The 26,359-nt window shown below is 44.4% G+C and overlaps 1 protein-coding gene across 2 annotated transcripts in view; it reads right to left on the bottom strand.

Annotated features, from left to right (window-relative positions):
• Nucleotides 1-26,359, bottom strand: part of AGBL4 (AGBL carboxypeptidase 4) — a 1,492,749-nt gene that overhangs the window by 96,033 nt on the left and 1,370,357 nt on the right. For both annotated transcript variants that reach the window (XM_060408815.1, XM_060408814.1), the window contains exon 9: nt 23,966-24,077. In XM_060408815.1, the coding sequence (XP_060264798.1) occupies nt 23,966-24,077 (112 nt within the window). The remainder of the gene's footprint in view (nt 1-23,965; nt 24,078-26,359) is intronic.

Raw genomic sequence — 26,359 nt, forward strand, 5'->3', positions numbered from 1 at the left:
ATTCTTTCTTCCTTTCAATGAAGGATCTCCTACTGTTATTTTGCTTGCCCAAGAATCCAAGAGGAATATATGTATTTCCCCTCCTCACTGACTTTGACCTTGGCGTTGGCCTTGGCACATGCTTGGCCAATGGAAGGTAAGCAGTCGTGGTATTTGCTGCTTCTGTGCGGCAGCTTTAAACAGCACGGCATTGGGAATTCCCTGGTGGCCCGGTAGTTAGAACTCGGCACTTTCACTGCCAAGTGTACGTGTTTAATCCCTGGACTGGGAACTAAGGTCCTGCAAGCCATGTGGTATAGCTGACAAAAAGGAAAAATGGGATGGCATTCCTATACCCTGCCATGAAGAAAGCAGATCTCAGACAGAGCTGCATGTTCAGCTTGGACCTAGATAAGAAGATATGTGTGCGGAGCTGCAGGCGACTCGCTCACAGCCCTCATAGAACAAAAGCATGAAATAAATATTTGCTGTTATCAGCTACCGAGCTATTGGGGTCATTTGTTACCATAGCAAATGCCAAATAATACAGCACATTTTCTTGCAGAAATGTGTTCTTTGTTTTTCTCATGCTCAAAGTTGTATAACTAAAGTTATATGATAATTATGAATTCAGGCCATGAGGATAATTGGTTGTGCACATTTTAAGTATGAAATGCATAAGAAATAATTAGACAAGGTACAGGAGGAAATGCCAGGTGTCAGAGGTCTGGATTTCCAAGGTCACCTTCTGATGAAAAGGAAATTGTGGGGAAAGCCCACTTTGTAGGCAGAGACCACAGTGAATCAGAGGGTTGTAGTTGATTTCTTGTATTTCTGCCACATGAAGAACTGTGGGTGTTAACTAAATCACACCTTTACCCAGAAGCATGGAAGATGCTAAGGAAAAAGGTGCAATAAATGCCAAGTGAATCCATGCCACTAAATCACTGTGTGACCTTGAGGAAGTCATTTTCCTTCTGGAATCAATTTTTTCATTTGTAAAATGACGAGGGTGAACAAGAACCTCTCATTTTCCTTCTGGCTCCAACATTCTATGATTTGATTGCCTCTAACTCATTAGTCTCAACTTGCTTGAATGGGACCCAGTGGTATTGAAGATAATCATAGGAATCCATCAAAACATAGCCCAGAGAAGGTAATCTTGAGACTTGAAATAATGTAGGGAAAGGGCTCTGCACACTGTTCAGAGTCTATTGTGTACTTTTCTGTCAAAAAGAGGTGGGAAAATAAACTCCTTGTTCCCCAGTTTACATCGCTCAGGCAGCCTTCCTCTAATTCTGACATCCAGCAAATCTTTCAGGCCGTTCTACCTCACCCTCTTTACCCAATGAAACTGTTTTCTCCTCTCAACAGAAATAAAAGGAGCTCTAAACCAAAAGAGTACGTCATGGTACCCATAAAGATGTACAAATAGCATGTTTGGGAAAGCAGAGGAGCGAAAAAAAAAGAACCCAGACTTCAGAGTTCAATAGGTTTGTATAAAATTGGGGTGATACTTACCTAGTACAGCTGTTCTCAGAGATAAGTGATACCAAAGTTTTGTGATGATGACAAAAGGCTTCCTGGAAGTGGTGGCGTGAAGACAAACCTGACTGCTGTGTGGACTTTTGAAGGCTGGCCATGAGGGAGGAGGAGTAATGGTCCAATCAGATGGCAGTATGTGCGGGTGAAGGCGCAGGGATGGATATGAATGTCAGAAGGGCAGCACTGTCAATGTCGGTGAGACACACGTCTTTTGGGGAGAAGGGGAGCAGGCATTTAGGGCAAGAGTAAAAGTCTCATGCAAGGGAGTATAGAGAAATGAGCTTAAAGATTTAAATACCAAGCTGGAATGTCTTCAGCCATTAGGTAATGGGGGTCCTTGAAGGGCTTTTGGAAATTAGCTTTAGGAAGTCGTGGGTGTGCTGATGCACCTTGGGAAAGAAGCTGCACCCCTCCCGCACCCACACTAAAGTGTGGGGAGGGGAAAGAGGAGAACTGCTGCTGTGTTCGTCTGAGATAGAAATCTGAGCTACGGGGAAAACATCAGACAGCACCTTAAATTAAAACAGATGTGATTACGGTGAAAAAAATTTCTTTGAGACTTTAAAAGTTCAATTTTCTTCCTTTTAATCTCTGAAGAGAATCACAGGTTTTCAACCCAAGATAGTGAAAATCCCAGGTAATAAAATGAACCCGGAACTCTATTTGCCAACCAGATCTGAGTCAGATTGCTTTTATTGCTCGCTTTCAACAGTCTTAAGCCGACATCCTCAGTGGATCCACCCTGTACCCCAAAGTTTGCTCCTACCACAGACTGAGCCCTTGCTGCTCAAAACGGGATTCTTGAATTAGCAACATCAGCATAAGCTGGGAACTTGTTATCAATGTAGATTCTCAGATCACACTTCAGACCTACTGATCAGAAGCTGAACTTTAATGAATACTCAGATAATTTCTGCATGTTACGGTTTGAGAAGCACTAGGTTATAGCATGCCCTCAGACCCCAGGAGTTCCCTAAAACCAGGGGAGGTCAGAGCTGGTCCAGTCTCTTCGTTGAACCGACGGGGAACTGAAATCCAGAGAGAGGAAAGAATTGGCTTTTCCAGGGTCATGCAACTAGTGAGCGTAATTGGTATAGTGAAGTTAATAATGAATGGCATACCATGTGGTCTAATAAAAATATTATAATTCTCTACCTAATCAACATTTCTCCAAAGATGACATACAGATGGCTTATAGGTGTGAAAAGATGTTCATCACTGCTAATGACTAGAAAAATGCAAATCATAACTATAGTAAGGTATCACCTCACACTAGTCAGGATAACCATTGCTAAAAAGTCTACAACAATAAATGCTGGAGAGGGTGTGGAAAAGAGGGAACTCTCTTACACTGTGGGTGGGAAATAAGTTGGTACAACCACTATGGAGAAGAATATGAAGGTTCCTCAAGAAACTAAAAATAGAGTGGCCTTCTGATCCAGCAATCTCACTCTTGGACATATATCCAAACAAAACTATAATTTAAAAAGATATGCTTATAATGGTGCTTTTTATAATAGCAATGGCCTGGAAACAACCTAAATGCCCATCAACGGATGAATGAATAAAGAAGATGTGGTGTGTATACACAATGGAGTATTGATCAGCTAAAAAAAGAGTGAAATAATGCCATTTGCAGCAACACGGATGGCCAGATGTTATTATACTAAGTAAGTCAGAAAGACAAAGACAAATGCCATATGATATCACTTATATGTGGAATCTAAAATACAAACAAATGGACATATTTACAAAGCAGAAACAGAATGACAGACATAGAAAATAAACTTGTGGTTGTCAGGGGAGGAACGAAGGATTAGGAGGCTGGGATTAGCAGAACGCAAACTATTATATATAGAAGGATAAACAGCAAGGTCCTACCGTAAGCATGAGGAACTATATTCAATATAATGGAAAAGAATATGAAATATACATATTAACTGAATCACTGTTGTACAGCAGAAATTAATACAATATTGTAAATCAACTATACTTCAATAAAATTCAAAAAATTCTCTATAGCTAGCTGGATATGAAGCTGGGACTAGACCCCAACCCAACCCTTCAGAACCCTACCTTCAGTCTTGTCTCCTAACCACAGAGTCAACCCAAGTCCTACTACAGGGCAGGTTTCCTAATTTAACAGGAGTTCCTTCTGCAGAACAGACAGCTCCTTCCCTTAGCTCAGGTTCTTTCCTCCTAGGACAATTAGATACACCTTCAAAGGTTGATTTCCTTTTCTATCTTCCCCACTAGAGTGTGCCTTAGAGTAGGACTGTGCCTTTACCTCTATTCCCAGAACACATCACAATAGATGTGCAGGTAGATGGAAGGTGTGAGGGAGGAAGTGAGAATGAAAGAGAGAAGGGAGGAAAGAGAGAGGAAGTGGGGGAGAGAGAGAAGGACAGAGCTGGGCAGATGCTGGGTCTTGGAAGGCAACCATTTTTACAGCATGATGGATTCATTCAAAGAAATCGCTTGACAGTACAGAATTCATCTTTTTATGGCTGTGACAACACTAATACATTTATTTCCCTTCTGAAATTAACTTTCTAATATTAAGAAAGGTCACAAAGAACTGCAACAAAATGAGACATTTTGTCATTTTTAACAAATCATACCAAAGCAGACTGTCAGATTAAAGGGCTCACCATTTTGAGGTCTAAACTCTGGTACTGATTGCATAATCAGAGCTAATGCTTGTCATTCTGTCCTTTCCCTGCCCACAGATCTAGTTCCCTTTGGCCCAAATGATAAAACTTCAGCCTGTATCCTGAAGCCCTTTAGAATCTGATCACTTTTTTAAAAAGCCATTCCTTCCCCAAAGGGACACGGTACATCTGTCAGACCCACCTCCTTCCTTCTGTCCTCTTCCTGCGTGACTTTGCTCATCTGGTGTCTCCTGTATTTGCTGCCATCTCTTCCACTGTATGCCCATGGAAAGAACCAACTCGTTGGCTGTCCCTTCGTTCCTCAGGATCTGACTTATTTTGACCTGGAGTCTGCCACTTCTGGTCTCTTAGCCTTAAGTTGGCCTTGACCATGGCTTGGACCCTGAGTTCCCTCTGTCTCTCCACACCTTGCTCTGTCCTACCATTAATTCCCTCAGAGACATTTGGAAAAGGCTTGGTGAACTGGGAGGAGACATTGACTTGGCGGTACCTTGTTAAAGGGAAAAAAGAAGGAAAGGAAACAGTGACGGCCTTCTGTCTCCCTCCTGTCCTGGTCCTCCCTTCTCCTGACTCATCCATCTGTGTGCGTGGCCCTAGGCTGGGCAGGAGGACACCTGCAGCCAGAAGAACAAAGACTGAACCTTGACTCTGTTTCTTGGGAGAGTTTCTTAATAACGTTTTAGGCTTAGTTTTCCCATCTGTAAAACAGAACAATAGTCTCTATCTCACAACACTGCAGTGAGGGTCAAATGAATGTGCATGTGTGAACATGCTCTGAACACTACACAGCTGTGTAATCAGTTAGTAAAAATAATCATGAGAAGACCCATGCGTTAGTGATACATCCCCAGGGCCTACGAGACGTGCTCTCATCTTATGGAGGTGGTAGGGCGCTGAGGGTGAGCCCAGCTCTATAGCACTGTCTCACCGTGTAGTCTCAGCCAGGCCGGCTTCCTGCCCTGGGCTCACATGCTCCATGGTCTCTGTGAAATGGTAGTTTGGGCTACCTCTTCAGTGTTTCCAGCTTTGAAGTTCTCTGGCCCTGCAAAGTGAACTCTGAGACTCCAGAAGGCCAGAATTAAGTCATAAATTCAAAGTCAAAAGTGGTCAAGTCAGAGGTTAATGATGGACAAGGTTTTAGCCTAGGAATAAAGAGGAGACATCCTGAGATGCCAAACTCTTGATTGTACTAGTGTCAACTGGCCCCAGTCAAGACTCCAGCTCCTAATGTGCCTGGTCTGTTTGATCTCTGATTTCACTCCAAGTGTTCCTTAACAGTGGGGGGCGGGGTGGGGGCAGGGTACACCAAGTAATGGAATAAAGTTGGTGTATCTATTTAATTTATTAAAAAAAATTTTTTTAAAATATAAGTTTATTTTAACTCGAGGTTAATTACTTTACAATATTGTATTGGTTTTGGATGGTACGGGGAGGGAGGAGGGAGGGGGGTTCAGGATGGTATATCTATTTATAATGTCAGTTGAACTCAAAGACTATGGGGGATATTCTGAACATTTGTTATTCAAAGGTATCATCAAACTCAAGGACAAGTCAAATATATGGAATCCTTCTTTTCTATACTGGCTGTTTACATGTCTTTTAGAGATAAAAGGGGAGACTCCTGAGGATCGCAGAGGTCCTGTAAGCTGCTTGACTCCCAGGGAGCCTGCTCACCTGACCAGCATGGGAGCAGGCAGCTCTGACTTGCAGCTCCGCTCCCACCATCCATGTGACCTTGTGGGTTCTAATGCTTTTCATTTGGTCCTTCTTTTAACTGACATTTTACTGATGTGTTAGGAACTATGCTCTGGGCAAGAGAATGCAGAGGAGACAGAGACATAGCTTTATCCCACAAGGAGTTCACAGTTGGGTAGAGAAAAACAAGCGCATAAAGCAATCAGCGTGCTGTGGAGTGATAAACGTGAGTGCTGGGAGAGATTACGGTGGGGTGGGGGTGGGGGTGCCCTTCACGCTGAGCCTTAGTTTCCTGAACTGAAGAATGGGGATAATGACAACCCAGTTCATAAGGCGGTTTGATGGATTAGATGAGACAGTGCCTAACACTTAACAGATACTCAGTAAATATCTGTGCCTTCCCTCTTCCTCAGCGCCGCCACCCGCCTAGGATCCTGAAGAGTTCTCCCATTTGCCCCGTGTATAGTCATGCAAGAAGGTCCAGTCATGTAACAGAAATATACATTAAAGAACCTGCATTAGCAGCTGGAGGAGTTTTCAAGGTCACAGCGCAGAGCTCAGTTCTAACAGGAAAGCAATTGTTCTCTTGCAACTGGGAGCCTGAGGAAGTTAACTCTTTCAGCTGCTGAGTGTGCACTGCTGTTGCTAGGCATTTAAAGGAAAGCTTTGGCCTTGACATGCCCTCTCAGTGTAGCCACTGAAAGGCCATTTCTGACAAGTGAACCTAGCTGCAAACTAGCATACAAACTCCACTTTCCAGAACCTGCGCTAGTGTAGGGCAGCCTGTCCCACGCCACACCTGGGGTCTGCAATCACCCCAGGGGTCTACAGGACCACACTCACTGTACAGTAATCCCTCTACATATGAAAGTTTCAAACTTTCAAAGATGCAAACGTGACCCTGTGTGCCAGCTGCCCTATTGTACTACTGCGCTTTTCAAGGTACTGTAAGATTTAAAATGTTTTCTTTATTTTTTCTGTTAGTTTTTTTGTGTGTATTATTTGTGTGAAAAGTATTTGAAACCTGTTATAGTGCAGGACAATATAGTTGATTATATTAGCTGGGTACCTAGTCTAATTTTGTTGGAATTCGACTTACAGATGAATTTGACTTACAAATGGGCTCTTTGAACAGAACTCATTCAGCTGTAGGGGACCTCACTGTACTCACTTCAGAACCATCCTTGCTGGAGTCAGCCCTTAGGGCTTACAGCCAGTTGCCCCAATACACACAAGCACATATACCGAAACCCTAGGAACAATGGAAATTCACTTCCCCGCCAGATATTAAACTGTGAAACCCACTCTGAATGGATCAGAACAGGCAAATATAGGAAGCCGTAAGAGAGAAAGGTTCGGTGCCTGAGACTGAGTTGAATGTCACCCAGCTAAGGGTTATTAGCTCAGCTGAAGAGAAGCTGAGACACAGATGGAGGGTGGGGAGGGTCAGAGAAGCTGTGATATAGCCTAGACCTGCTCCCAGTCTATCGTTTAGGACCTACTTGCAATGCTCTTGCAATAACCAGAGCTATAGCTACTTTTTTTTTAATGCTACAGTTTAAAGATAGCGATATTGTTCTGAAGATGCCTTTGTATGAAATTAACATTGAAATATCAGTTATCATATGTTACTAGATTTGAGTTTATAGTAAAAATAAATGCTAACATTTATTGAGTGCTTACAATGTACCAGTCTTAGGAAATACCGCACTAACTTCTAAGCTGTTAACTGCTAACTTTCTATACAGGGTGTCCTTTAATCCTCATAGCATCTCTGTAAGAAAATGCTACTACCCCATTTCATAGATCAAGCCACAGAGGCTCAGAGGGGTGAGGTAGCAGATAGAGGCAGAATTGGAAGTTGGAGGCGATTTTTGACTGCAGAGTCCTTGCGCTTCATCCCTAGGAAAGGATCTGCCTCCAGTCCTCAGCTGCAATTCCATCACCTCCACTAGCTTTGTTCATAGTAATGCTTCCTAAGACAAGTTGACTTTACACTCTCAGATGTCTGGTTCTGGGTGAGTGACCATGCCATTGTATTTATTCAGTCGTTAAGACTTCTTTGTATAGTTTTTCTGTTTATTCTTGCTATCTCTTCTTAATGAAGGTGATGGAATTGCAGCTAAGCTATTTAAAATCCTAAAAGATGATGCTGTGAAAGTGCTGCATTCAACGTGTCAGCAAATTTGGAAAACTCAACAGTGGTCACAAGACTAGAAAAGGTCAGTGTTTATTCCAGTCCCCAAAGAAAGGCAGTTCTAACTACTGTACAATTGTGCTCATTTCACATGCTAGCAGGTAATCCTCAAAATCCTTCAAGCTAGGCTTCAGCAGGATGTGAACTGAGAACTTCCAGATGTACAACTGGATTTAGAAAAGGTAGAGGAACCAAAGATCAAATTGCCAACATCCATTGGATCATAGAGAAAGCAAGGGAATTCTAGAAAAAGATCTACTTCTCCTTCATTGACTACGCTAAAGCCTTTGACTGTGTGGATCATAACAAACTGTGGAAAATTCTTAAAGAGATGGGAAAACAAGACCACCTTACCTGCCTCCTGAGAAACTTGTATGCCTATCAAGAAGCAACAATTAGAACCCAACATGGAACAACAGACTTGTTCCAAATTGGGAAAGGAATACGTCAAGGTGGTATATGGTCACCCTGCTTACTTAGCTTATGTGCAGAGCACATTATGCAAAATGCCAGACTGGATGAATCACAAGTTAGAATCAAGATTGCTGAGAGAAAAATCAACAATCTCAGATATGCGGATGACATCACTTTAATGGCACAAAGTGAAGAGGAACTAAAGAGCCTCTTGATGAAGGTTAAAGAGGAGAGTGAAAAAGTTGACATAAAACTCAACATTCAAAAAAACTAAGATCATGGCATCCGGTCCACACACTTCAGGGTAAATAGATGGGGGAAAAAGTGGAAACAGTGACAGATTTCATTTTCTTGGGCTCCAAAATCACCATGGATAGTGACTGCAGCCATGAAATTAAAAGACATTTGCTCCTTGGAAGGAAAGCTATGACAAAACTAGACGGCATATTAAAAAGCAGAGAGATCACTTTGCCAACAAAGGTCTTTATAGTCAAAGCTATGGTTTTCCAGTAGTTATGTATGGATGTGAGAGTTGGACCATAAGGAAGGCTAAGCAATGAAGAATCGATGCTTTCGAATTGTGGTGCTAGAGAAGGCTCTTGAGAGTCCCTTGGACTGCAAGGATATCAAATCAGTCAATCCTAAAGGAAATCAGTCCTGAATATTCATTGGAAGGACTGATGTTGAAGCTGAAGCTCTAATACTTTGGCCACTTCATGTGAAGAGCTGATTCATTGGAAAAGACCCCGATTCTGGGAAAGATTGAGGACACAAGGAGAAGGGGGGAACAGGGGATGAGATGGATAGATAGCATCATTAACACAATGGACATGACTTTGAGCAAACTCCAGGAGATAGTGAAGGACAGGGAAGCCTGGCGTCCTGCAGTCCATGGGGTCACAATGAGTCAGACATGACTTAGTGGCTGAAGAACAGCAACTAGTCCTTCAGGCTGACAGGGCAGTGTTTGAAGGCCAAAGATTTAGCAGATCAAGAAATAGCCAAATTAGGAATAAATGGCACAAATCTGAAGTTTGCTCCGGGGAAGGAGAAGTGAGGAGTCTTTGTTATGCTTACAAAGAGGGCACAGAGGAGTTGGCAGATTGCATAGGATGTTAGGAGCCTGGATATAGGTATCTCTGCAATAGGCATTTGAGCACAGTAGAGGTGCAATGGATGGATAGTTGGATAAAAAGCCGGATAGAAAGATGGCTAGTTAGAGAGATGGACGCATAGATGATATCGGTTGCTTCCAGGTTCTTTCTATAATGTGGGCTGAGCTGGCTTCATGACGTGCTTACCCTAGTAACTAGCCCAGAACTGCGCAATTGACTCTGACGTGTTTGGTTCTGTTTTATAAAATAAAGTCTCTCTTCATTTCTGGGTAACCAGGTCCCTTCCTCCTTCCGTAATTTTCCCCCAGTTTTAAAGTCAACATATATTTATGGAAAATTGTTGGGAAATATATATATTTTTTTAAAATAGGAGAGAAGAAAACAACCCTAGTGCCCAGAAATACCACTGTTAACATCTAGTTTGCGTCTATTCGTTTTGTGTAACTTTAAACCTGGTTGTTCTATACATCTTAACGTCTAATACATATGCAACTTTGTTCTGTTCTGTTTCACTTAAAATTATAGCATAAACATTTTCACAATATTATAACATTCATTACACGAATGCATTGTGATTTACTTAATCAGTTTCCCACTGTTAGGCATTTAGATTTTTCTGTTTTTCACTATCCATAAATAATGATTCTGTGGAATTTTTCCTTTGCATAAATCCTTATTTACACTTCAGATTATTTTAGTCTAGGTTTCTAGTACTGCAACTGCTGGCTAAAGCTACAGACACAATATGATGATATATTTTAAACCCCAGAAAGTTATGGTAATATCTCTTATCCCTCTCTTTTAAATTTCATATCTTCCTTGCTCCCTGAAGGAAAGTCCCCGTGTCTTTCAGGATCAAGTCCAAGCTTCCTGGGGTAGTCCACAGGGCTCTTTACGACCAGCCTCTGCATACCACCCAATCTTACTTCCAGCCCCTTCCCCCTGGGCTCCTACCAGTCCCGTACACCAAACTCCTTGGAATTATCTGAATATATTCACCAGTCTGGTATATGTGTCTTCACACACACTGCTCCCCTCTGCCTGCAATGCATCCCCTGGATTTTGTCTGAACAACTCCTATTCTTCCTTCAAAACTCATCACAGAGGTCATTTCTCCAGCAAACCTTGCCTGACCTCATGTCCGGTTGGGATGACCTACTTTTCCCACATGGTAACGAGATCCCTTATCTACCATCACGCTTACCACCTTGTCAAGCAATCATCCATTTACTGAGTCTGGAATGCTAGACCAGACGTTTGCAGACTTTCTATGGCCTTGGAATCAACCCTGGAATCCTTTATTCAAATGAAATTTTTAAATACTTATAACAGTTATAATCTTTTGAGAATAAATGGGTCTGGCACAGCACCTAAACAAGACACATGAATTACTTCACTTAATCCTCAGAACAACTGCTTACAAACAAGAAAACTTAGAAAGGTTAAAGGACTTACCCAATGTAGTAAAGCCACTGAAATGCTAAAATGAGATTTAAACTCACCCAGGTGTCTGAGCTCTTAGCCACAAAATTATACACCGCTGGTTAAAATGGAGAGGAGCCACATGGGAGGGGGGTCCTCAGACCTCTTGTAATTTTTCTAAAAACAGTTTGAAATCCACAGCTCTATTCTGGATAATCAGTTCCTTGAGGGGAGGGACTGTTTCTTATTGGCTTTTGTATTTCAGCATATAGGTCCTGAGCTCAGAAAATGCATGTTGAATGGATAAATGAATATTTTTTTTTATGAAGGCTATGGGGAAGTTACTCTTTTAAGAATACACATTTCTAGCTTTGTAGAAAAAGCAAGAAATAGGAGGCTAGAATGGCTTGTTGAGTGGGGGAGCATCAAGGCTCATTGGCCAGGAGGTCAGCTGTGTCCAGGCTGATAAGACTTCTCACAGCCAGACACACCTGGGACCAGTACGAGTCTTGGGAGGCAGGCATTAGTACTTCGGGAGGATGGGGGCGCTTCTTGATGAAAGGTTAAACAGTTCAGTTCTTGCTGGAAGCAGTGATTAGTCTGGTCCCTTTCATCAGAATTCAGCTCTCTCCACCACGGTAAATAATGGACTAATTAGGCATCTGGCTTACTTGATTTCCCATGGCTAAGGCCAATTTCTGAAATGCAATATGCTATTTGATGTACCAGCATGAATTCTTCCTTGGCTCGAGAGCCTCCCGACAGTAACAACCAAAAATAACTCTTGGAAAAGTTTCACACATGGTGAACACAAAACACCTTCAAATGTAACCTGTGCTCTGTCATAGGCCAGCTGGGCTGAGTCCCTGACGTGGGGCAGGCTGTGTGTGGATCCCAACTTGCTCTGGACCAGGGGCCCGGGAAGGGAGAAGGGGAGGAGTTTGGAGGAGGGGTGAGAAATGGGTGGGGTAGGTCAATAAGCAAAGTGCCTGGAAGAGAGGGCCTGGAGGTAAGCTGGAGTGGTCAGGTAAGTGTGAAGAGGTTATTTCCAGTGTCAGGCTGCCCACAGAGACCGCTTTTTAATTTACTGAGGTCGGATAACTGGGTGTTCTTGGAATAGGAAGAAAAGAAAAGAAAAGCATGCTTGGTCTAACCTAGAAACCAGAGTGTGTGGAACAGATACGGGCAGCAGAGAAGGGTGAGGATAATTTTAGAATTTGCAGGTTTGTGATGGAGATCCTACGTGGCTAGATTCTAACATTCTGGAATTTCCAAATTTCCATGTTATCTTATCCTGAAATCTCTTGGAGATGGGCATTGTTAACGCCAATTTACAGATAGGGAAAATAAGGCACAGCTTTTAATGAATTTGACTCAAAGGGAATTTCCCAGGAGCTTTGTGGGGCCTCCTGCAGTTGAAACAGTATGTATCTAGTCAGTTGCTGAGAGGTATTCAGAGTCTTTCAGGATGAAAAGATGTTAGAAAAATTGAAGGAAACAACCAGCTTGATGAGAATATTGCTCTGAGGTGACAGCTCCATCTCTCCCCTCTACTTGCTGCCAGAGCCAAAGCTATAATCTAGAGAGGAAGAAAAACCATGTCTTTTATCATAAGTGAGAGAAGTTGCCCTTTAGAAAAATAATGATTTCTCTTAAAATTCCTTAAAGTTTCATAAACCACCTCAAACTGTTGTAGGAAAAGCTGTAAAAATTTCATGAACTCAAAGCACCCTATGTTCGCAGAGCCCCCTGGACGATATCACATTTACTTTCAGACTTTATTTCCACCTTGAACCTTTCCCCTGGTGGCTGTTTACTGACTTCTCGGGCCAGGATGCTAGGAGTGGAAAACCTGATGGTGGGCCATTGCTGCTGTTCAGTCTCTAAGTCATGTCTGATTCTTTGCGACCCCATGGAGTGCAGCACGCCAGGTTTCCCTGCCCCTCATCACCTCTCAGAGCTTGCTCAAGCTCATGACCATTGAGTCCGTGATGCCATCCAGCCATCTCATCCTCTGTCGTCCCCTTCTCCTGCTGCCTTCAATCTTTCCCAGCATCAAGGTCTTTTCCGATGAATTGGCTCTTCTCATCAGGTGGCCCAAGTATTGGAGTTTCAGTTTCAGCATCAGTCCTTCCAATGTATATTCAGGATTGATTTCCTTTAGGATGGACTGGTTGGATCTCCTTGCAGTCCAAAGGACTCTCAAGTGTCTTCTCCAATACCACAGTTCAAAAGCATCAATTCTTCGGCACTCAGCCTCCTTTATGGTCCAACTCTCACATCCATACATGACTAGTGAAAAAACCGTAACTTTGACTAGAAGAACTTTGTGCATTGAATCTAATCCTCGTGAAGCCTCCAGCAGCTGGGGGCAGTCTGGATATTTTCAAGGGGTATTCCTCTCCATACCAACCCATGGTGATCATCCTTCTTCACTTTACAAAATGCTTCACAGGCACATAGTGGGCATATTTCTCTCCAACTTGTGAGGCAGGCAGGTCAGGGACCACTCTCGTCTTTAGCAGAAGGACAAACAAAGCTTAGGAAACTGATATTTATGGAGTTTCTTCCACGTGCTGGGCACCTTCACAGGTGTTCACTCCAGCCTTTACTTCCTTGCAGCAGCCAGGACTTGTGTGCTTTGTGATGAAATTCAGTGGTGGAGTGTCCATAACCAAGGAACAACGCCACGATGACACAGCCTTGGAGTCAGAACGGCCCTCCTGTGATCTTCCTTCAATCCCTACAGTGTATAGAGGGAGGGGGAATGAAAGGCCCAGAGAGGGGAAGAGACTGCCTAAGAGCACCAAGCAAATCAGTGCTTCAGCCACTCTGGTTGGGGAGTTATGTTTCAAGCAGGGCCTTCTTGCTGCCACAGAGATCAGTCCACATAGTTTGAGCTTCTCCATGCGGAGGAGCTCTGGGATAATAAAGCCAGAGATGTGGGGCTAAAACAAAAGCTTGCGAACCCACAGCCCAGAGTTCTGGAGGCTTCAGTGAGACAGTCTGAAAATTCCCCATCAATGCAGTTTTCACCGAGAGTGGTATTGCCTCCTCTAAGGGCCTGACAAACATCCTGCCATGGGGACAAAGAAGTATACCACCAAAAATGCCATGGCTGAGCCTCCTGGTCTCCTGGTTTACTGCTAAGCGTATGTTGGGAGGACGGGGAGGGGACCCCCCAACCTTCTCTCCTGTCCTCTCATTCTTCCCTGGGTGGGTTTTCCCTTCCACTAGCATGCTCCTCCCCCAGGCTGTCGGGTACAAACATTCAGGTACCACCTGGTTTCTAGTAAGAGTAACCATCTCAGGGCCTTCTGGTCTAATGACCAGCGAACCCTCTACTCATCCTAAGAACAGACCCCATGGGCCATTTCTTTCCTTTTTAGCTGAATGTGAAACTGTCCTGGCTGTGCATTTGTGTCTGTCTCTTATTTACCATGTTTACGTTTTTACATAATAGTGTTTCCCGATTTAGGCTTCCCTGGTGGCTCAGTAGTAAAGAATCTGCCTGCCAGTGCAGAAGATGTAGGTTTGATCTCTGGGTCAGGAAGATGCCCTGGAGAAGGGAATGGCAACCCACTCCAGTATTCTTGCCTGGGAAATCCCATGGACAGAGGAATTTGGCAGGTTACAGTCAATAGGGTCGCAGAAGAGTCAGATGTGACTTAGCGGACTAAACAACAGCAACAAGATTTTCTGATTTATGCATGCGAATGTGTGGATTTTCTGCCCATTTCTATGTTGTGTGTGTCCGTAGCAGGAATGAGTACTGGCTTTACGTTAGATGACCATGTCGCCGACTGCTCTGTTTGCACGTACGTGTGTTATAATTTATTTATTTATTTGACAGAAACAGAGCAGCTTATCTTGAGGACTAGAAGAGGCAAGGAAGGAAAAACCCCCAGCCCTGTGTTGCTCTATTTGCAAAACTGCTCCATGTTGTTATGGCAGCTAATTTTCCTTAAATGATTTAAGGAAATGGATCTGTCTAAAAGAGCTGCAGCCAAGTTGTTATAGCAACACAGGCCTTTCTCCTCTAGGAAAAGGAGGGGAATCATCCCAGAACATAGAAACCATTCCACAAAGCAGCCCTGAGGCTCTGAGGGACTCAGAGTCAAGGTGGGGGTCAAGGAAAGGACTGCAGGGGACCTAGTTGCTTCCCATGTCCATTCCTGGGTGTCCTTCTTGGCAGCAGCCCTGGCCATTCTCAAGTTCAAGGCACATCACATTTCCCCTGGCCCATTGCCATCAGCACCTAACAGGGTGGTCTTCTGCTTTGTCTCCGTGCTGCGGCCTTAGGCACTTTCTATCATTGCACATAATATTCTCCCTGGTGCCGTGTTCAGTGCTCAGCCCTGGATATAAATAGGGAATGTCCTTGAATAGCATGTCAGGGACATTGGCCTTTATTCCACAAATAATGGAGAGTCACTGGAAGGTTTTAAGCAGGGGAGAGAGACTAGGCTGGATTTACATTTTAGGGTATCTCTGGGGTTTCTAGATTGGGTGACTGAATGGATAGAAGTACTATTCATCGACCTCTCCCCCTCGCGCAAACATTTTTGATGGCTCTTCACTGATGATACTGATTCTCAAGATTGAGAGAGCTTGTGTGCCGGAATATTACCGACAAGCATCATTTTGTTCTCCTGTTTAATTTTTTTTTACAGTTATTATATTTAGTTCAACTAAAAATCAGGTTTAAAAGGGCCTAGGTCTTTGATTTTAATGAAAGGCAGAACACTGGACTACAAGAAGAAGCCCAATTCCTTAGCCCAGTGTGCAAACTTGCCCAAGGGCTTCCTCACAGCTGCCCTGTTGTGCGCTCTGCACACCCACCCCTACAGCGGAGCTATCCCGTCTCCACTCGGTGGCTCAGCTGGCCCTGGCATGCCCTCTCCCCTTCCCTGTCACCTCCCTCATCCCTGACCATAGCCACCTGGTAATGTATTTCCCACTCCCAAAGGCCCAGTCCAAATTCCTTGGAAAAAACCTTCCTTGGATTGCCCAAACACACACACACACACACACACACACACACACACACACACACACACACACAGGATTAATCTCCCCTCAGCCTCCATCTTTACAAAGCACTGTATTTTCTGTATTATAGCTCACATTCCTCACTGCCTTGAATTAAAATTGTTCATGAGGGTCTGGCCTTCCTATTAGATTGTGAGCTCTTCCTGGCCTGACATCCTCTGCGGTTACCAAGATCTTGAACATGGAAATCTACTGAGATTGTCCTAAACTCTCAGCTTCTGTCCCTAGAAGTTTAGGACCATCTCAGCAGGTTGTAAGATAACCGAGGTTTGTGTGCAAGGATCAGAGCCTTGAGTAAAGAAAGGCACCGTTCTGGTGGCGGCGGAATCCAGGCCACTCCGAGGGGGAGGGGAGACTGCAGAGGGGTCTATGGTCCAGGATGAGACGGTTGGATAGCATCACTGACTCAGTGGACATGAACTTGAACAAACTCCAGGTGATAGTGGAAGACAGGGAAGCCTGGTGTGCTTGCAGCTGATGGGGTTTCAAAGACTTGGACACAACTGAGCAACTGAACAACTGTGGTCCAGTCACTCCTTTTCATAAGGAGACTCTTATAAAAACCAAGTCACGGAAGCTCTGGGTTCACCTTATCATTTGTTTGGCATTTACATGGAAGACCTGCTCAGAGCCAGGTCCCTGATGGGCACAGGTGACTGAACCAGCTAGGCTCTGCCCTCGGGGACAATCAATCACAACTGGTAAACAAGGGCCACACTGACCACAGGGCGCTGTCCTGGGGGTGGGACACTACATGCTTTGTATCTGGCAGTTGGTGCAGTCCTCTGGGCTTAAAGACTCCTTTATCAAGGTCATCATTCAATACCCAAGTCCTGGAGAGGGGTGGAGGCTGTCGTAAGCACAGGACTAGGAAAGCAGCTTTGAAGCCAACAATGTCATTAACACAAAGGCAGGAGGCCCTTCTTGCCAGGTGAAGACACAGAAAGACTCACTCAGGAGACTCACTCCTGCTCCACTTCAACACCAGCACATCTAAAACTTGACCCCATGCTTACTGGTCCTCCTGGGTTCCCATCCTAGGAGGGGCACCCCCTCTACTCCATTGTCCAAGCCAAACTGTAGGCATCACGCAGCTCTCCTTTCTCTCCCATCAGTCTCTAAGTCATCTGTATGTCCCTCCATCATATATCCAGATTCCTCCTCCTCTCAGCCCCCCAGCAGCAGGCACTAATGGTCTCCAGCCTCTGGCCTGGTAGCCTCTGAATCCATCTCCTTCCAGGCATAGAGGGATCTTTCTGAAATGCAGACCTGATCCTGTCACTTTTCTTTAGTGGTTACCCATTCTCATGAGAATATAGTCTGTATTTATTCTAATAAAGCCTTATATTGTAATGCCCTATCACTATCTGCCTCCAGTACCAGCCATGCCAAACAACTGGCAGCCTCCTGAGGAAGCCGCCCCTCTAGGCAGATGCTCAGATGTCTTTTCTGCCTAGAAAGCCCTCCCTGCCCAGAGCATCCCTCACTCAGCAGCTCAGGTGTGGCCTTCTGGTTTGGGCTCCTTCTATGTCTCCCACCACCTGCATGCCTCCCTTTGCAAACGCCCCTATCACATCTGTCTAAAGTGCCCGTCTCCACCCGGTTGTGAACTCCTTAAGGTCAACACCAGCTCTGACTATTCCCAGCACCCAACACAAAGTTCCTCCCTCACCAGCTCTTTGAGGAATGACAATACTCATAGATATAGACCCTGCCCATCAACAAGGGTCTTCCTGATTCTCTCCTTGTTGAGTGTGTGAGCAGAGGCTGCCAGAAGGGAAGGAGGGAGGCTGTGGGCATTTAGAAACAAGGTAAGAAGCTGTTCTGGCAGTTCAGATTGCTCTAGGATTGAGTGGTTCTGATGACGTCTGCGCCAATGAAGGTCCAGGATAGAAATGCATTTAAAGCTATCAGGGCAGATGCCTGGGGCACTGTGGTGTTTGCAGCTGGCATGTTAACTCTTGAAATCGTATGTGAATTTGAATGGGATATAAATAATGTTTGTTGATCTGCAACACACCAGGTACTGTGTTGGTACTTTCACATGACTTTTAAGTATGGAGTGTTTGTGTAATTTATCATCCAAACAGGGACATTTTTGAGAGGAGAAAGGATCACTATTAAGAAATATTTCAGAATAGGTATAAACAGAACTGCCCCAGACAAGCTGAAACTTTTAACCATCCTACCTATAGATAACAATGCAATCTCAAAAACAACAGAATGATCTCTGTTCATTTCCAAGGCAAACCATTCAATATCACGGTAATCCAAGTCTATGCCCCGACCAATAATGCTGAAGAAGCTGAAGTTGAATGATTCTATGAAGTCCTACTAGACCTTCTAGAACTAACACCCCAAAAAGAAGTCCTTTTCATTATAGAGGACTGGAATTCAAAAGTAGGAAATCAAGAAATACCTGGAGTAACAGATAAATTTGGCCTTGGAATACAGAATGAAGCAGAGCAAAGGCTAATAGAGTTTTGCCAAGAGAACACACTGGTCATAGCAAACACCCTCTTCCAACAACACAAGAGAAGACTCTACACATGGACATCACCAGATGGTCAATACTGAAATCAGATTGATTATGTTCTTTGCAGCCAAAGGTGGAGAAGCTCTATACAGTCAGCAAAAACAAGACTGGGACCTGACTGTGGCTCAGATCATGAACTCCTTATTGACAAATTCAGACTTAAATTGAAGAAAGTAGGGAAAACCACTAGACCATTCAGGCATGACCTAAATCAAATCCCTTATGACTATAGGGTGAAAGCGACAAATGGGGTCAAAGGATTAGATCTGATAGACAGAGTACCTGCAGGACTGTGGATGGAGGTTCATGACATTGTATAGGAGGCAGTGATCAAGACCATCCCCAAGAAAAAGAAATGCAAAATGCTTGTCTGAGGAGGCCTTACATATAGCTGAGAAAAGAAGAGAAGTGAAAGGCAAAGGAGAAAAGAAAAGATATACACATTTGAATGCAGAGTTTCAAACAATAGCAAGGAGAGATAAGAAAGCCTTCCTCAGTGATCAATGCAAAGAAATAGAGGAAAACAATAAAATGGGAAAGACTGGAGGTCTCTTCAAGAAAATCAGAGATAACAAGGGAAATTTTCATGCAAAGATGGGCACAATAAAGGACACAAATGATATGGATCTAACAGAAGCAGAAGATATTAAGAAGAGGCGGCAAGAATACACAGAAGAATACAAAAAAAAAAAAAAAAAGATCTTCATGACCCAGATAATCATGATGGTGTGATCACTCACCTAAAGCCAGACATCCTGAAATGTGAAGTCAGGTGGCCCTTAGAAAGCATCACTATGAACAAAGCTAGTGGAGGTGATGGAATTCCAGTTGAGCTATTTCAAATCCTAAAAGATGATGCTATGAAAGAACAGGATGCCAGCATATTTGGAAAACTCAACAGTGGCCACAAGACTGGAAAAGATCAGTGTTCATTCCAATCCCAAAGAAAGACAATGCCAAAGAATGCTCAGACTACCACACAATAGCACTCCTCTCCCACGCTAGCAAAGTAATGCCCCAAATTCTCCAAGCCAGGCTTCAACAGTATGTGAACTGTGAACTTCCAGATGTTCAAGCTGGATTTAGAAAGGGCAGAGGAACCAGAAATCAAATGGATCATGGAAAAAGCAAGAGAGTTCCAGAAAAACATCTATTTCTGCTTTATTGACTATACCAAAGCCTTTGACTGTATGGATTACAACAAACTGTGGAAAATTCTTCAAGAGATGGGAATATCAAACCGCCTGACCTGCCTCCTGACAATTCTGTATGCAGGTCAAGAAGCAACAGTTAGAGCTGGAAATGGAACAACAGCCTGGTTCCAAATCAGGAAAGGAGTCCATCAAGGCTGCATAGTGTCACCCTGCTTATTTAACTTATATGCGGAGTACATCATGAGAAATGCTGGACTGGATGAAGCACAAGCTGAAATCAAGATTTCTGGGAGAAATATCAATAACCTCAGATATACAGATGACACCACCTTTATGGCAGAAAGCAAAGAAGAACTAAGGAGCCTCTTGATGAAAGTCAAAGAGGAGAGTGAAAAAGTTGGCTTAAATCGCAACATTCAGAAAACTAAGATCATGGCATCTGGTCCCACCACTTCATGGTAAATAGATGGGAAAACAGTGGAAACAGTGACAGACTACTTTTTGGGGGGCTCCAAAATCACTGCAGATGGTGATTGAAGCCGTGAAATTAAAAGTTGCTTGCTTCTTGGAAGAAAAGCTATGACAAATCTAGACAGCATATTAAGAAGCAGAGACGTTACTTTGCCAACAAAGGTCCGTCTAGTCAAAGCTATGGCTTTTCCAGTAGTCGTGTATGGATGTGAGAGTTGGACTGTGAAGAAAGCTGAGCACTGAAGAATTGATGCTTTTGAACTGTGGTGTTGGAGAAGACTTTTGAGAGCCCCCTTGGACTGCAAGGAGATCCAACCAGTCCATCATAAAGAAAGCAATCCTGAATATTCATTGGAAGGACTGATGCTGAAGCTGAAACTCCAATACTTTGGCCACCTAATGTGAAAAACTGACTCATCTGGAAAGATCCTAATGCTGGGAAAGATTGAAGGCGTGAGCAGAAGGGGATGACAGAGGAGGAGATGCTTGGATGGCATCACCAACAAAATGGACATGAGTTTGAGTAAACTCCGGGAGTTGGTGATAGACAGGGAGGCCTGATGTGCTGCAGTCTATGGGGGTCACAAAGAGTTGGAGATAACTAAGTGACTGAACTGACCTGAACTCATAGAAAACAGTCTGTAGGTGGTTTTTTTTTTTATTTTTTTTGTAACTCCTAACAAAATCTATAAGGCTTCCCCAGTGGTTCTGTGGGTTAAAGAATCCTCCTGCATGCAGGAGGCACGGGAGACTCAGGTTTGATCCCTGGGTTGGGAAGATACCCCTGAAGGAAGGAGAACCCCTGGAAGGGGAAATGGCAACCCTCTCCAGCATTCTTGCCTGAAAAATCTCATGGATAGAGAAGCCTAGTGGGCTAAGGGTCGCAAAGAGTCAGATATGACTGAATACATACACTTTTCATGGAGTTCCCTCTTGGTTCCCCCTCTGGGCGGCTGAGGAGAAGGGGATGAAAGAGGATAACATGGTTGGATGGCATCACTGACGCAATGGACATGAATTTGAGCAAACTCTGGGAGATAGTGAAGGACAGGGAAGCCTGGTGTGCTGCAGTCCATCAGGTTGCAAAGAGTAGAACACGACTGAGTGACTGAACAACAATGAAATTTATAAATCTATAATATTTGTCAGTATTTACTTGTTCAATGGGGCTTCCCAGGTGACACTAGTAGTAAAGAACCTGCCTGCCAATGTAAGAGACACAAGAGATGTAGGTTTGATCCCTGGGTCGGGAAGATCCCCTGGAGAAGGAAATGGCAACCCACTCCAGTATTCTTGCCTGGAGAATCCCCTGGGCAGAGGAGCCTGGCAGGCTATAGTCCATGGGGTCGCAAAGAGTCGGACACGACTGAAGTGACTGAGCATGCATACACTTTTTTAATGTCCATTTCCCCACTAGATTCTAATGGTTAGTGTTGTGCTCACTATTTCAACTACAATACCTGGTATTTAGAAACTACTTGATAAATATTTGTGGGAAGAGGAAGGGAAGACTGGAGTAAGATTCTGGGCACAGGGAGAGAGAAGGGAGAAGAGAGGAAGAGACAGAGGGAGCTGGGGCCCTGGCCCAGTTCAGTTTGGGTCCCACGTTAGAGCCCCACCCACATTCTGGGGGAGAAAAGGACTTTCAGGAGAATGCAGCTCCCACAGCTCGCTCAGCTTCCAAGTATGTTGATCATCAACCTGCTGATGACCAACCTACTCACGGCACAAAGAATATCCTAATACCCCCGAAACTCCTGGTCGTATTCTGTAACAGGATCAAGTGCCCAGTTGCCTGAGAGCAAATCAGTGACTTCAGTTGATGATGGTCTCTTCTCTTTAACAAACCTGACACCCTCCCTTTGGTTGCGCCCCTGGTTCTCTCCTTGGGGATTCACCTAAAACACCACTTGTTTCCGTGGTCCCCACTCTGTCATCTCTTCTGTCTCATGTATTTTCCTTGGTCATATCTCTTTATCTCTTCTGTGAATAGCTGTTTGGAATCTATAAACCATATTACAGTAGGCCTAACAGGATTTACCGTGTTCAATCCAGTTCAACTCAACACATAGTTATTGAATACCCATTATTAACCACATCAGAAAAAAATGTGGGGGCTGTTCACTTCAAGAAGGAGGTGGCAGAAGAAGGAGGTGTGGCGATTCTATCAGGGAGGTTGCAGTTAACACAGCTCTGAGGGGAAGAACTCAGTTGAGAACAGACACTTCCTGCAAAATTTAGAAGCAACTTCTCTCTGCCAGGAAAGCTCGTCAGGATGGATCAAGAGTTCAGGGTAATAATGGAGTCTGGTGAGCACAGCTAACAGCTTCTTTTGTAGACAAGGAGGGGTGAGTTGGAGAAAGAAGCAGATATGCTAAAGCTGTGGCTATGTAAGCCCTGACAGCAGGTGGGCTGTACAAGATCTAGGGAGGCAAAGCTCCCAGAGAAGGATCAAGATGGCTGTTGAGTTAACTACCTTTGCACCTAAGCACTTACTTTTTCATGAATCCTTGCTTACAAAACAAGATAAAATAGACTTGCTTTTATGTACACATTTTTGTCTGGCCAATAAAGACTGCTCTTTAATTTAGGGTATTCTTATTGGCATCTTCAAAGAAAGCAAGCAAAATGTGGTACACAGGTGTATCACTGCAATACCCCAGCTCTGGAACCTTTGCCGTTTTAGCAATCATGTCTGTCACCCGAAGGCAGCTAAGGGTCATAAGGCACGGTCATCAACGTTGGAAGAGACTTGGATGTAATCTCACTATAATGTCCCCCAAACAATTGAGTCTCCTCCATGCACTATTTTTGACAGTGTCATTTAGCTTCAAGTTGAACACTTTAAGTAAGGCCAAGTTCACAGATCACATACCCGTTCCATCACTGGGCAACTCTAATGGTTAAAATGCTCTGTTTCTCTATCAGCCTTACCTCTTGCTTTGGCTCCAAGTGGAAGACATCTGTCCTCTCTCATAACACTCCAGAGAGTTCTCTCAGCTATGAAACCCCAATATCTTCTCCTATTTCTCACAAAGTCTTGCCCCTCTGAACAAACTCAGTGTGGACCTCCCTGTTCCCCTTCTTCCTGGAATAGCAGGTCCTTTTATCTGGAAATATGTTCATCACTACACCACACACTGCAGGTTTGGCTACATGACTCCAGTGAGGCTCTCCTGTCCTGACAGATCCTCACCTCTTGGGCCAGAGTTCCCTTGCTTAGAGATAGCCATGTCCTCCCAGTCAGGCCAAGCACAATCCACTTGGAACTGGAGCTAGAACATGAGAGTGAGTCAGTCTCTCTTGTGGAAGAAGTGCTGGGTGTGATACTTGGCACATGTTCCCTACAGGTACAGGAGGCCAGGCTGCAGTCTTTGCCTATATGAGGCTTTGGGATTTTTCTAAGAAATTCTCTCTTCTTTGTAAATTAGCACAACATATATTTCTTTTGCTTGTAACCCAAGAGCCCTGACAAATGTAAGTGGGTATATTTCCTTCATCCCATGAGATCTCCATAACTGAAGCTGGTGTTTGTGAGGGGTGGGGAAGGCACTTGTCCAGTTTAGAGAAGAGACCAGCAGGCCTAGTCCCTCCCTGACTTTGACCCTGAATTCCTCATTTGCAGCCCCTGGTGGACTGTCCCAGTACCACATCACCCCTTTCCCAGATCAAGCCGTCAGACGAGCAAAAGCTGAGGAGGTTCAGTTACTCACGGGGTCGTTGTACATTTGAATGATGAGCTGTTTCACCCCATGCAGGGTGGGGTGGGCCCACGGAGAGGGATCCAGCCAGTGGCGGTTCAGGTCGAACCCCATCAAAGAGCACCTAGGCAGTACCCAAAGTGAGAGTCAGTACACAGAGGATAAGCCAAGCTCCTCGCTTCTCCAAAATAACAGTTAGGAGCGGGAACAGTCATTATGTCACTTACATAGTGCACTTTTTTTTTTTTTTTTTTGCCAGAGACAGCATTGAGCATATTTTACATGTATTAATTCAGTTACTTTCAACAACACTGTGAGGACACTGCTGTTATAATTCTCACTTGACAGGAAAAGAAACTGAGTCATGGAGAGGTTTAAACGTATTTCTGTGGAGCCATCTCACTTCTGTGTTCATGCCCTGAGACCATCGACACATGTGCTTCTCCTATGCAGGGCCAGAAAGAAGGCTCAGGCCAAACCACTGGCATCCCCACTGTTCCTCCCTGTCTCACACTCACAGCCAGTCCATCGTCTACCTTCAAAACATACTCAGAACCGAGCACTTCTTTATCACCTCCACTACTGTCACTTTGAGCTTGGACCAAGCTCAGTATTGTAATACTCTCTTACCTGGTCTTGTTTCCACCCTCGTACCTCCCACCCTACCTCTCACCCTAGATACCCATCCCCCATTTCCCATACAATAAACAGGGTGATCCTATTAAAGCGTAAGTCTGATTATGGCCCTTCTCTGCTAAAATGGTTCTCTAGTGGATGCAGAGTAGAAGCCGAGGTCCTTCCCACCAGCTACAAGCGACCATGTGACCCTCTCTGCTATTGCTATGAGCTCAGCTCCTACCACCACCCTCTGCTGCTTCCATGCCAGATTCTGGCCTCCTACTGTGCCTCCAGCACACTGGGTACTTCCAGCCCCAGGACTCTTGCACAGCTTGTCCCCTCGGCCTGGAAGCCTCTTCCTCCAGAGAGGTACAGGACTCACTCTCACTTAGCACCAATCTTAGCTCAAAGGTCACCTGCTCAGTGAGAGTTACCCTGCCCACCTTCTCCATAACCTCCCTTGGGCACATTCATTACTTCACTAGGACAGGCGACTGGGACCTCTGATCTCCCCCTCTCCCTCTTCCTCCTGCTCTTCCTCCAGATTGACTCAAAGCCCTACTTGTCCTTGGGAGGAGGGACCTTCCCCAGGTCTCTGGGTCTGTGCCTCCAACTGCTGGACCTTTGCATGCCGTAGGCACTCTCCAGGCCAGCCCAGGCTGAGGGACAACTTCAGAAACCCTGTGCTTGCTCACAACTCAAATGACTGTACCCATCCTTCTCCCGTCTCCAGAATGTCTCCCACACAGATCTGATGATCGTGCTTTCTTGATCAAGATTCATCTATGATTCTCCATCACCTGTAGGATAAAATTCTGCTCTTTGCAGATTTTTAAATCAGATTTAAAACTGATGATGGCCTTTCTTTGCCCAAATGTCCCTGTATTTCTCTCTATCCCTCTGTCTTACTATTTAATCCATCCCATCTTGTTTCCTGAACCCTTCCCTCTATTCCTTAAGTAATAAAATTTAACCCCCCTCTCCGGTGGCTCAGATGGTAAAGAATCTGCCTGCAATGCAGGAGACCTGGGTTTGATCCCTGGATCGGAAAGATGCCCTGGAGGAGGGCATGGCAATCCACTCCATTATTCTTGCCTGGAAAATCCCATGGACAGAGGAGCCTGGCGGGCTATATTCTATGGGGTCTCAGAATTGGACACAACTGAGTGACTAACCGTATATTACTACTACAACTTATTACGTATACATTCCACCTCTCACCTTGCTCAGAAAAAAAATAAAAAGGACTCTACCGGGGACCACCAGTGGGACCACTAAGACTACCTCTCCTTCAAGGCGGTTGGAGAGTAAATAATAATAATTTCCTTTCTCACTTAAAATAAGCAGGCTGGGAACCCCATGGGGGAGTAATTAACGTTTCCTGGGGACACATGGGGAGAGGCTTCATTGAGGAGAAGCCATTTGAGTTGGGTCTTACTGCACATGTTTGATGGTGTGGGGGCAGAAGGAAAAGTGTAAGCAAAGAAAGGAACTATGAAGCTACCCAGGCTTTTGGAGGAATGGTGGGCAATTTGGTGTAGTGAGGAGGTGGTGACGGTGAATTATAAAGGGAGTGGGAGGGGAAATGTAAGGGCCTCCCGTGCCTGGCAAGTAGGTTCACTGTTTCATCTTCACATTTCTGTATTTAGATGAATCAAGCGCTGGTATTGGCTTATCACTGACGGTGGAGTGGACACAGAGTTTTATATGCATGTTACAATATCATTACCATCGCAATCAAGGGGTCACAGTTAACAGAACAGTTACTGATATTGTTTGTCCCAAAAC

This window comes from Ovis aries, chromosome 1 (assembly GCF_016772045.2).
Source record: "Ovis aries strain OAR_USU_Benz2616 breed Rambouillet chromosome 1, ARS-UI_Ramb_v3.0, whole genome shotgun sequence".
In the NCBI taxonomy this organism is placed as follows: Eukaryota; Metazoa; Chordata; class Mammalia; order Artiodactyla; family Bovidae; genus Ovis; species Ovis aries.